Source organism: Glycine max, chromosome 4 (genome assembly GCF_000004515.6).
Source record: "Glycine max cultivar Williams 82 chromosome 4, Glycine_max_v4.0, whole genome shotgun sequence".
Classification (NCBI taxonomy): Eukaryota; Viridiplantae; Streptophyta; class Magnoliopsida; order Fabales; family Fabaceae; genus Glycine; species Glycine max.
The window spans coordinates 43,509,862-43,523,568 of NC_016091.4; the positions used below are offsets into that span (position 1 = coordinate 43,509,862).

The 13,707-nt window shown below is 29.1% G+C and overlaps 1 protein-coding gene and 1 pseudogene across 1 annotated transcript; one reads left to right on the forward strand and one right to left on the reverse strand.

Annotated features, from left to right (window-relative positions):
* Positions 1 to 362: 362 nt before the first annotated feature.
* Positions 363 to 2,583, reverse strand: LOC100783138 (spermidine synthase 2-like; annotated as a pseudogene).
* A 2,958-nt stretch (positions 2,584 to 5,541) lies between these two features.
* Positions 5,542 to 12,290, forward strand: LOC100783672 (probable cyclic nucleotide-gated ion channel 16). Its single transcript, XM_003522323.3, has 7 exons — positions 5,542 to 5,985; positions 7,606 to 7,818; positions 8,933 to 9,246; positions 9,623 to 9,734; positions 10,070 to 10,306; positions 11,212 to 11,609; positions 11,945 to 12,290. Exons 1-7 carry the CDS (start codon positions 5,542 to 5,544, stop codon positions 12,288 to 12,290), a joined length of 2,064 nt encoding a protein of 687 aa, XP_003522371.1.
* Positions 12,291 to 13,707: the final 1,417 nt, after the last annotated feature.

A 13,707-nucleotide genomic window follows, 5' to 3' on the forward strand; every position in this document is an offset into this window, starting at 1 on the left:
CGTGTAATGCCAATAACTAAATTGATTTATAATTGTCGAAGTTAAGGATTAAATTTAAATTTTCTTGGCATTAAGGACGAGAGATTGCAAGAACTATTGATGTTTTACTTAAAATAAATTAAATAATAAAATATTGATTCTGTCTGAATAATGGCAACATAAGAAGGAATTATTTTTGAATGCATAACACACTTGAACGTTTTAAGCATAACAAAGTACAAAATTTTCAAAAATCCTGGCACAATAATGACATATGAGTTTTCAAAGATTATTGTCGGAATGGGTATGAATGAGGCATGCAGTGTTGTCGGTCGTAGCACACATGATTTCAACTATGTGAACATGTGTCTGTCCTGTTAACATTACGGCCATTTAGCGGTGCTCTTAGCTTTGGAATTAAAAGAACTTTTGGCAAAAGATGGCAAGCAAAACGCTGCTGAATGAACCTGAAACGGATACACAACATAGAAAAGATTTAAAGAAACAGAAAAATGATGTCAAATTTTAGTTGACATATACCAATAAGTCATTGGTCTAAGTAGTATTATCTCTTTAAGTAATGTGACTAGTTAGATTTGACTAATTAGTTAAATTTTCTTGATATAAATTAATCATCGACTTTATTCTTTATAATATTATTGTAATAATAATAAAAAATTTAGATGGCATATGTATGTACATGCTTACTTCTGAGTTGTAAAACTTCAAGGGTTGCTTTGATATGCCATAATTTTCGGGATCGATCGGGTTAATTGGATTTCTGAAGTCGACATATGGACCTTCGGTGGAGCATAGCAAGAAACCAATGACCCCACTAGAAGAAAAGAAACCAAAGATATAACACTTGGTAGACATAATAAAACAGGAAGAGGCATAACATATAATAGCTTCTAATTTATGTTTGGTAAGTTTTAGAGATATGATTTATAATGATACACTTGAGTTTTACTAAAAAGGGTGAACAAAAACAATGGAATAGAACAGGACGTTCGGTCTCGTTTGTGTCTACACATCAAATACTAACAAAGAAAAATAATGAATGATGAAACCCTTTTACTGTATCATTTTTCTGTCACATCAAGCACCAAAGAAAAAGGATTTGGTGAATTTATGTCTATTCATGTCATTATGGTAGTATGTCATTTTCATTTAGGTCTTTTTTAATACACTCTTCATTAAGTACTTATAATAAGAAAATAAAATAAAATAATTTTTTTAAAAATCTAACTTATACATAAACTAATTATTTATTGAAACTCTCCATTTAACTTATCCAAAAACAGTTTAATTTATACAGAAGTTAATTTTAACCTATAAAAATAAGTTAATTTTATTTGTTGTACTTTTGTATTTCCTTTTCTTATAAGTATTTATTAAAATTTTTATCCAAATATAAATTTGACACAGAATGATTGAATGAAGCTTGCCTTGGATATGCAGGGACAGTTGTCCATGCATAAGTGGAGCCTTTGAAAGTTTGGTGAGGAGTTCTTCAATATCCAAGGACTGAAACCAAATACTCTCTGCTTGGATGCACAATACTCCTCCTGGACGAAGAGCCTTTGAAACCAGTTCAAAGAACTGAGATTCAAAAAGCTCATGATCAGGCCCTGGAACCATATACATGACATTAATTAGTATTTACTTAACAATATATGAGTGAACAACATTTGTCAAGATTCAAAAACAACACATAGAAGAGAAGCGACATACTTATTGGGCCGAAGGCATCCACTATTATTGCATCATAGGTTTCTCTTGGAACAGAATTCAAAAAAAGAGTTCCTGCTAGTTTCAAGAAAAAAACACATCACACAACTGTAATAAGAATAACACGATAATACTAAGATGTATGTGTATATATATATATATATATATATATATATATATATATATATTGGATGTACGTACCATCTATGATATGAAGATTGACTCGAGGGTCCTTGTATCCAACAGCCACGTCCGGGAAAAATTGTTTATAGACCTGAAATCATTAGTTAACACACTTTGTTTCATTAAAGCCCACCACTTCACCATTTTGTGTAATTCATTTCTTAGTATAATAAAAAAAATCTTAAAATGGATTTGAGCTTTATCTTATACTTCATGTGATTCTTTATATAAGAGCTAATTAACTAATTATATTGAACAGGATGAAATAAATTAGTTAATTTAAACAGTAACATTATATTTGTACTAAATTATGTTGCTTCTTCTTCTAAAATTATGAATGTATTTATTGTTTTAATTTTTTATTGAATATACATGTGAATAGTCAATAAGGTTATCAAATTAGTTGTTCTCTATATATCATAAAGTTAGACTCTTAAAGAATTTAATACATTAATATATTTGATTTTTTATTTATTAAACTAAGAAAAATGACTAAAAAATAATGATATTTTTATGAAAAAGCAACTAATTCAAGAGATATTTTAAATTTATTCTTATAAATAGTTAAAAGTTTTTTTTTTGGTAGTAGTGTATGTTGGTATAAATTTTTTTTTCTTAAAGATGGAAAACTTTTCAAAAATAACTATAATAGATGGATTCAAAAACCAAATTGTTGAAGTGATCATCCATAGAAGTTGGAAATAGTTTTCACAAAATAAATTGTTATAAAACTCATGTGTCCAAAGGTGTTTTTTCAAGAGAAAACAAGTAAAAGACATCAAAACATAAGGATGAACACTTTATTTATATTAATTCACTCAAATCGTGAGTTGTGTTTAGTTTTCCTTCAACCTTAGAAGAGTTCCACTTATCAAAACATATTACAAAACAAGTATTCTTCCCTTCCATTTCTTTACAACAAATATTCTCTAGGTTACTTTTGACACACTTTCAATCACACCCTGAGACTAAAAACACTCAAGTATTCTTTGATTACTAAGTCACTTCTAGCTTTCGAAACAAAAAGTTTGAATGATTACTATCAAATTAATAAACTCTCATATAAAGAATGTACAATAAAGATTACAAATAAACTTTACTAAGAAAAGAAATAACACACTAAGAACTCAGTGTTTGATCATCCAACAATGAAAGTTGTATAAAAGTGACAATGGTAGGCACTTCAAGAATATCAAGATTCAAACGTTATCTTTTGCCAAGCTTCATCGTGATTTATAAGCTTCAAGAATATGCCATTGTGGGATTAGAGCCTTTCAATTTTTCTGTTTCATCATAGATCTTTGTCTTTTCTGCAATGTGGCAACATGAGGTGGAGAGAGAAACAAACAAAAATGCAATCATTTTCTAAGTAGAGTTCATGTTATCTTCACTACTTGTACGAAAATGATTTTGTAAAGAATATGTTGATTTTGCTTTTGTCCTGTCTTATAACAAACAATTGAAATTTAAATGATGAGGTTATTTTGAAAAAGGTGAAGGAACAAAGGTACACAAACTTTTCAGGTAGAACCATCCTCATTCAAAGTATAACCATATTCTTTGTAAGTTAATTAGGTCGAAAAAAAACTTGAGTATAAATCAAAGAGTTAGTGTCTTAATACCATTTGGACGATAAAAGAGTGTAGCACTTTGGATGCTAGTTTTCACCAAAGGTTCTGAAGCCTTGTTCAATTATAAAACGTTGGATGTTAGATAAGTCTTTTAAGAGAAAACAAGTTTCAAAGTCCAAAAATACAGATTGGATGCATAATTTAATCATAACTTGATCGTAAAGAAAAGTGTTCATAACTTAAAGTAGGATAAGAATTACAATACCAAAACCTCTTTAGATATTTATGTTCCTAAAATACTCAATAAGTCTGACCAATTTATCAAATTTTAGTACATTTGTTATCATTAAAACCATGAGATTTTGAAGGAGTAAACATCAATCATGTCTTTGATACTAACAAACATGGTTGCATATATACAAATACACAAGAAACTCACACACATGTATAATATGGTTACTTAATTTCCTTATCTATAAGACATAATGCTAATTATAATATACTCTCTTGTGTTTTTTTATAAGAAATAAGTTATAATGCGTTTTACACTATAACTTGTTTCTTACATAAAAGATCAGAGGTAATATTAACTAAGGTAAATATGAATATTATTTATTTAAGTAAAACATTTTTCATCAAAATAAGGTGATAATATATGGTATTAAAATAAAAATCTGCAGTTATAGGTGTCTCACATAAAATAATGGCTTCTTTTACATGAGGTAATGTCTTTTCAAATAAAATAATTATAATTTGTCACATAAAATATTGACTATCATTCATAAACTTATAAATCTTTTCGTAAAATAAATATTTGTCTCTTTGAATAAGTTTTCTAATAAAATAATAACTCTCTTACATGAAATAACAATTTCCATACATAAAATAACAACTTTTATATCTTAGTATAATAACTTTTAATCACTTATCTTTGAACATTATTATACAATTAAAGGAATATTTTTCCTTATTTTATAACAATTATAAAAGGTTTAATTTTTTTTGGAAGAATAAAAGGTTAAATTATAACTAAAACAAAAATTGTAAATTATAAATGATAATTATAAGAAAGTTGGAATCAAGATATAGTAGAAACATTAAATCTTATGTTTTAAAATATGAAAGGTTTAATTATTTTATAAGTCATGGTATTATTATCAAATTTTTAATTAGGTTCTTAAATTTTTTTAATTGGGTACCTGAATCTTTTTTTCAATTATTAGATCCTCTGCCTAATTCTCATTATGAAATGTTAACCCCAAACACCTAATCGAGGTATAGCCAGTGTGAAACGATACTTCTAAAGTATGTTATGAGTACAACTAATTTAATTATGAGATATTTTGGCAAAGTTTCAATCTATGTAAGTCAATTCAATTGAAGTATTTTTTCACAAACCTCTCCATTATGTTTACAACACACTCAAGAAGCACCTAACATCTTTGAGCCTTAACCCTTTCTTTGAATCTGCTCACTGTAAGCTAAAAAGTGAAAAACCATATTATCCCTCTTATTGGAACTAAAGGATTTATTCTTATGGTGCTTATGGCTTGATCCTACCTAGATTTGGCGTAGGGTTGTGCTGCCTAGGACAAACAATAATTTTTTAAGTTTGCGGTGGGGATACAACAAAAATAAAATTTTCCTGTTACATATATTACAGTGAAAAAAATGAAAATGAAAAAAAGAAAAGAAAAACTGAAAATATGTATTGTTTTCTTTATGTTGGTGATTTTATATTGTTGAAAATAATTGGGGCTGAAAAAGTGAAAGGCAAAAATAACAATAAAGGAATAATCACCATGATGACTAACGTAATTCTCAATAATAAAAAAATAAACATAAAACTGCATGCCACGAAACCACATGCATGCACATAAGATGAACGTTCCTATATATATTGGCATTCCCTCCTCATTTAACGTCCATCCACATTTTCTGAATTTCTCTCTCTCTCACTCTCTCTCTCCCTTCGTGGTCGATTTTCAAGAAACTAATCTGTATCGTAACATTGCATTTGGGGAGGGTTATAGTTGGTAATGAGAGAAGAAAACAAAAACTTGAGAAAGAAGCAACAATGAGCAGCGATTTCTATCGATTCGCAGTTTCATCCCACTTCAGCAGCTTCCCGAAATCCTTCTCCCTCCGGAAGAAAGTCCCGTGGTGGTACCAGATCCTCGACCCACGTTCGAGGTTCGTGGCGCGATGGAACCGCACGTTCCTCTACGTGTGCATCGTGGCACTGTTCCTGGACCCTCTCTACTTCTACTTCCCCATCACCGGGGACAAGGCCTGCATGCAGACCGACATCGTCCTCGGCGTGTTCGTCACGTTCTCTCGCACCGTCGCCGACCTCTTCTTCCTCTTCCACATGGTCCTCAAGTTCCGAACAGCTTTCGTGTCTCCCCTCTCCCGCGTCTATGGCCGCAATGAGCTCGTCACCGATCCTCGCCAGATCGCGTCGCGCTACCTCAGGTCGGATTTCGCTATTGATCTCCTCGCCACCCTTCCTCTGCCTCAGGTGTGTGTGAAATTTTAATTCCGTTTGCAACGTTAAAGTATTTAGGGTTTCTAAATATTTTTTTTATTATCAAAGTACAAATGTTAATTTTTCAGTTTTGTTTTTTAAAGGAAGCGATTCCAACAACCTCTCCTTTTCCCATCCACCACTAAAATGACCTTATAACTCCTAAGTTTCTGAATATGTATAGTTATGGTTAGGTTTTTCACATTTGTTTATGATTTTTGTTGATGTGAAGGTCGTGCAGAAAACTTTGTTTGCAATAACTTTAGGTTGGTTTGTGTAAAAAATCCAAATATATAAAACCAATTCATATTCAATCTAATCCAATCCACTTTGAATTCATTTAAATGGATTTGTTTCATATTCAATTCTATTTTTTAATTGAATTTTAAATTTAATCCAATTAATTGAATATGAATTAAATATTTATTTGAATTTTTAAATTCAATCTAATTTTTCCGACAATGATGACTAGAATTTTCTTGGATTTTTAAATCAAAAAATATTTTTAATTAATATCGATTGAAGAAATACACTCATATTAATAAAAAATTATCCTGATCAATGTCAGTCTAAAAATGACTAGACTGATATTAGCCAAAAATATCCCAACCAAAATCGATTAAAAATATACTTGATCAAGGTCAATTCAAAATAACTCTAATTGAAGTCTATAAAAAATTACACGGCCCATGATGGTCGAAAACTACCTCAATTAAGATGGGGCAAAAATGATTTGATTTGAAAATTGAATTTAAAGTGGATCCAAAAAATCCAAATTTATTTTTTTACAAAATATGAATCTAGATTTTAAATCCAATCCATTTAATCGAATCTAAATTTCAAATCCAATCCATTCAAATGGATGTGGGATTGCATGTTTGAAAATCCAATCCATGCCCAGCCCTAGGAGGATGCAACTTTGTATTTTTTGCACTTGAAGCATGATGGAGCTGCATTTGTCAAAATTAACATGAAACACGTGCATTTTAAAAGCAAAAAAGTTAAAATTACACTGCATTTTAGAGTTGTATGAGTGGGAAGGGAGTGAGATACAGATAAAAGAAATGAGGAGAGAAAAACTGATAACAGAAAAATTGGAAAATATAACAAGTAACGTGAGTAAAAAAATTAAGAAGAAAAACGGAATTGAAGTAAATTGAAAGAGATACTTTGTCTAATAATCCATTATATTCCCAGTTGAAAAAAAAAGCGACACTAGAATGCATAAAAATCACAGGAAAACCTTCATGTAGGTATATGATGCTAACAGTTAAATAATACTATAAACGTGTCACATTTTTTATTGATAAAAACCTTTTTTACTTGTGGAATATGAAGTGATTTCTATCCACAGGAAAAGCCAAATAGGACGAGTGATTTGAAATTTTAGAAACAAAGTATTAATATAAGTATGTAAGATATGAAAGGCAACATGCTATTATTTAAAATAGAGAAAATTCCATAGTGGGGTTTCATTTTTCAATTGAAAAGAAATAATGAACAGAAATAGAAGAAACTTAGAGGTGATTTGGTTCATTTGAATTTTTAGAAACAGGGTATTAATATAAGCTTCTCTGTTCATAATATTCTTTCTTTTCATGAATGCAATTGCAGATAGTGATCTGGTTCGTGATTCCGGCAGTGAAAGATTCGACGGCGGCTCATGTAAATCACACCCTGTCCTTGATTGTTCTAATTCAGTTTATTCCTCGCTTGTTCCAGATTTTTCCTCTGCAACGGAGAATCTTGAAGACTAGCGGGCTTATTGCCAAAACTGCCTTGGCAGGGGCCTTATACAATCTTGGTTCCTACATGCTAGCCAGCCATGTAACTATTCATACACCACAGTACTTCCAATTTCCAAATTAGAAATTAGTAATACATTTCTTGCCATTAAATTTTACTATATCTCCTTCAAAAAAATAGGTAGATGTCTTCAAGACAATAGTTACCAAATTAAAATTGGATTTTTTTTATAAAAAATTGTACAAATATTTTGCAAGCATGAGAAAAAATATGTGATAAGATAATAGTTAGATAGAGAGAAATAGATCAAAAGATTTTTTTTTTTAAAACTGTTAAAGAAAATATTGAATTAATAATATATAATAAGAGTGATAATACACGCTCCAAGTATTGTACACTCCATTAACATATATCATTTTTTTATCACATCATATTAATTATATAATGTATGTATTTTTTTCTTTTCTCTCTTTTCCTTTTTTACATGTTAATTAGATATAATGATGTATGTCAATCTTTTTTCATATATTTATAAGGGTAACTTAACAACTTTCCAAAATCAAAATTAATAATTTTTAAATGTTGAGTTTAGAGAGTTGTTAAGTTTCCTTATTTAAATGTTAACTAGATATAATGGTGTATATTAATTTTAGATATAAGGATTTTGATACTTGGTATTTTTTTATCTTAATTCTCCGATCCATCATGAAAAAAAAGTTTTGATTAAAAAAAAGTTTTGATTAATTTGAAATTCAATTAAAAGGTAAGTAAATCTGATCAAAAATTATTTTCGTTAAGAATCAAACTTAAGATAAATTAATCTTAATTTCAATATATTAATTATTTATGTTTAATCACTTGTTAATTTGATACTTGATATTTGACTAGTACTTAACTGAGTTTGAGCACAACAAAAAAAAAATAACTGAGTTTGAGCACAAAAAAAAAAAAGGAAGAGTTTTTCAATAATGATACCATAAACTTTAGATTTTCAAGAATACCATAGAATTTTTCATAATTTTATACAATGCTTTATAGATAAGTGAAAGGTAAGAGAGAGAGAGAGAAATGTAAAATAAAATGAATAATATAATAAAAAGATATGGAAATTGTATAAAATAAAATGTTGGCGTAAATAATTTTGTTAAAGCAATGTAATATCTCAGTTTAAAACACTAATGTGTTTTCAGTGCAGGTTTTAGGAGCTTCATGGTACGTTTCGTCAATTCAGCGGCAGTACGAGTGTTGGAGAATAACATGCAAAAAGGAGATGAACAGAACGCATTCTCCATCTTGCAACCCTTCGTTTCTCGACTGTGGTACCATCACCAACTACGAAAGGCAAGCTTGGTTCAAACGAACCAGAGTTCTCAGTGATTGCGATGCCCTCAATGACAAAAACGAGTTTCAGTTTGGAATGTTCGCTGATGCTTTCACTGATCATGTCTCCTCATCAAGATTCTTTCAGAAATACTTTTACTGCCTCTGGTGGGGTTTGAAGAATCTAAGGTATATTTTCCATATTCGATGTCAAATATGAGTTTCTGATTTAAGTTTGGATTGAAATTGAAGACACCAATATACAAAATATTTAGTAGTATTAAGGTTTTAGGCAATGCAAGTTTATCCAAAATCACTTCTTTTTTTAAAAAAAAAAACTTCATCATAAGTTAATTTGTATTTTGTAAAAGTTTTCTTATATAATTTTTCTTATAAAAATAGTCTGTGTATCAGTTAATTTGACTTTATAAAAAATTCATTTCAACTTTTTTTTTCTGTAAGTATTTATGGATAAGTTTCCCTAAATAGATCCTTAGTAGTGAGCTCTAACTTTTTAAGGTTCTCTAATTTGTTTTGAACCCTTTTTATTTTTTCCCATGTGCAGTTCATACGGGCAAAATCTTCAGACTAGCACTTACAGTGGTGAAACATTGTTTTCCAGTTTCATATGCATCGCAGGTCTAATTCTGTTTGCGCATCTCATTGGTAACATGCAGGTAAAATGTTAAAAACCCTACTCTTTTAAAAAAAACACAAAAAAGAATGCTTGCAACATATTCTTACATATTCTATCATCTGAATGTATAAAAAAAAATACTCTATCATCTGATTAAAACTTATTAAAAACAACAAAATCATAAATATAACATATAACATAAGAAATGAAACCTATAAAATCTTATAATTTCATTAAATTCTGGTCAATGATAAAAAAGTGTATTCAAAAAACTATTTTAGAAAATGTGCTCCTAACATTTTGAAAAAAGAAAAAGGTTGGCAAATTGTTAGTAACAATTTTCTTGATTTTGTCCTTTTCAATTTTGGAAAAAAGAATTATCTGCAATCCTCAACTGCTAAAGTTGAAGAGTGGAGACTTAAACAGAAAGACACAGAAGAGTGGATGAATCACCGTCAGCTTCCACCAGAACTGCAACAACGTGTTCGCAGGTTTGTTCAATATAAATGGCTTGCCACCAGAGGAGTAGACGAAGAAGCCATTTTGCGTGCTTTGCCTCTGGACCTTCGCCGCCAGATTCAGAGGCATCTCTGTCTCGACATTGTTCGTCGAGTAAGTATATATCACTTCTTATCAGATGAAAATAATGTGTATATATGACTTAAGTTACAATTTAACATGATGAGTTGTTCTAATACTATTTAATTCTTTTGACAAAAATAATATACCTTAAATTAATGGTAGCACATATCAAATGATTTTACATACGTTCCAAATTAACTTAGATTGCAGTTTTGCACTTAAATCGCCGGTCTCATTTTAAATTATTTTCTTTTAAGATTAAATTATTTATTTGATCCTTTAATTTTACTGTTTGTATTTTTAAGTTTATATAATTTAAAAGTGATTTTTTAAATTTTTATAGTTTATATTTTAATTCTCTTTTAGTCATTAAAATTTAAAAGTGATCTTTTAGTTTTTATAATTTATATTTTAATTCTCTTTTAGTCTCTATAGTTTAAAAATAATTTTTTTAATTTTTATAATTTGTATTTTAATTATCTTTTAGATCTTATTATAAAATATATATATATATATATATATATATATATATAAATAATTAACTACAAATTAATTATTAATTATGAACGATATTTTTATTACAAATTATCTTGTTATAAATTAATTACGAATTAATTATTAATATTTTTATAGTTAATTATAATGAATAATATTACTCATATTTTAATGGTAAGGACTAAAAAAATCACTTTCAAATTATAAGGACAAAAAAATTAAAATATAAATTATAAGGATTAAAAAACTTTTTTAAATTACAGGAACTAAAAAAATTAAAATATAAATTATAAGAACTAAAAGAACATTTTAAAATTATAAAAATTAAAAAATATAAATAATAAAATTATAGGAACCAAACCTTTCTTTCTTTGATAAAAAATAAAAAAACAACATTATGAACTTCAAGGTGTAGCATCTTCTAATTGTTGTGTGTTTAGGTTCCATTTTTTGGCCAAATGGATGACCAGCTTCTAGATGCAATATGTGAACGCCTTGTTTCATCGTTAAACACAAAAGACACATTCATCGTCCGCGAAGGAGATCCAGTGAGAGAAATGCTTTTCATCATCAGAGGGCAAGTAGAGAGTTCCACTACCGATGGTGGAAGAACAGGATTCTTCAACTCCATCACCCTAAGACCTGGTGATTTTTGCGGTGAAGAATTGCTAACATGGGCCTTGATGCCCTCCTCATCAAGTCTCAACCTTCCATCTTCCACTCAGACAGTCAAGACTCTCACCGAAGTGGAAGCATTTGCCCTAAGAGCCGAAGACCTCAAATTCGTCGCCAGCCAATTCAAGCGCCTCCACAGTAAGAAATTGCAGCACGCTTTTAGGTATGAGTAACTATAAAGCACGAACACTCCGGTCTCTTGCTTTGTTCTGTTCGGTGTTCCACATGCGTTTGTGTCAGTGTCCAACACCGACATGACACCCGTACTACGTTTTATATTTTAAATATTACATGTGTCCATGTGTACGTGTCCGTGTCCGTGGCCGTGTCAGTGCTTCGTAGATGAATAATGATATTTAAACATCTCATTATTTTAAATACCTCTATCAATGTGTCTTATTTTTCTTCATTTCTCTTTCTATTACATCATATCACTTATCATACTTTATTTTTTCTCTATCATTAAGTGTTAAGTAACAAATATATTTTTCGGTTTAGGTACTATTCGCATCAGTGGAGGGCTTGGGGGGCACATTTTATACAAGCTGCGTGGAGACGCCACCGCAAGAGGAAATTGGCGATGGAGTTGCTGGAGAAGGAGAACTTGTACTACACAAATGTAATGGAAGATGATGATGAAGAAGAAGGTAGTGCAGGTGAGAGTTCAATGGCAGGGCATGCTCAGAATTTTGGGGCCACATTTTTGGCTTCGAAATTCGCTGCAAACACTAAGAAAGGGGCAGTTAAAAAGGTGACTATTAATCTTCCAGATGCTGGTAGTTTGAAGATGCCTAAGATGTTCAAACCCACGGAACCTGATTTCTCAATATTCCATGATGATTAGTGGAGTCTATTGATCAGGACAGAATTGATTAAGAGCTAGAGTGCGGATATTAGCCAATCTTTATGATACTTTTCTTTGTATCTATCTAGTTGTACAGAAACAAATTAAGAATTTTCTTACTAGTTTAAGCTGATGTTTGTAATTAGTAAATTGTTTAAACACTAATTTTCTTGGCAAATTAAGTTTGAGTAAGGTGAAGTAATTCATAAGCTTCTACATGAAAATTGCCCAAAAATTTGAAAAAGTAGAGCTCGGTCAGTTCGAAACATATTACTCCCAAGATATTCCAGGAAGAATGAAAGGAAAATATAAATAAAATATCCATTTAATTTGCTGCTGTGTCCTGTACACAGTGACAGATCCAAATTTTATTTCTAACGGACAATTTTTTTTTATAATATTTCCATAGAAAAAAATATTACAAATTTTTAAAAAATACACAATATGTAGGAAATAAATCTAAAATATTTTTCTTTTTGCAAATTATAATTCTTCTTCACATACTTTCATATTTTTAAAATATTGTATAATTTTTTCATTGACAATACTATAAAAAATTTGTAAGGTATATCAATTTATTCTTCCTTTTATTCTTATAATTTTTACATTCATTTTAAAAAAAGTGTTTTATGGGATCGAACAAAACTAACTATTTTAATGGAGATAAAAAATAAATATTATTTATACTCATGTAAAAAAAAAAACATTATTATGGAGCAATTGCGTCCTCACCCAACAACTTGGATCTACCGCTAATCTGCATGATTTCATGTTTGCTTCTCGATATTGCCCATATCTATTCCAGTTATTAAATTTACTCAATAATAATAATAATAAACTATTAAATATTCTCGTACGATGTAGATAAAAATTATTCATAGGGTAATATTTTTTATTATTTTAAAAAATAAAACTTGAAAAGAATAAGAAAAATATAATTTTAAAATAAAATGGTGTGACAACATCAATCAATATATTTTAATTTATCATATTCAAAAACCTCTAAGTTATATAATTTCATTGAAAATACTGACAAATTCTTAAGTTTAACATGTTCAAAATTAAAATTATCCTTAACTCTTACTGTCAGCACAAAAAATAAAAGAGTCATTAAAGAGTATTTATTCTTACATTTAAAATAAATTCTAATATAAAGGAAACAATAATTAATAACCTTAGAATAGCTCTTAGTTTAACTTATTTTTCCTAAACAACTATATTGGCATTTTATTAAATAATATTACGTTATATATATTACAATTAATTTTGACAATATTTAAATATTTTCATTCAAAAATATAAATTTATAATAAACTTATTTGATATAAACTAAGTTAATTTCATCATTTGAATTTCTTATAATCATTTTTAATTTTATTGACTTACTGTCTGAGTAACATGTGTGGGTATGAAAATT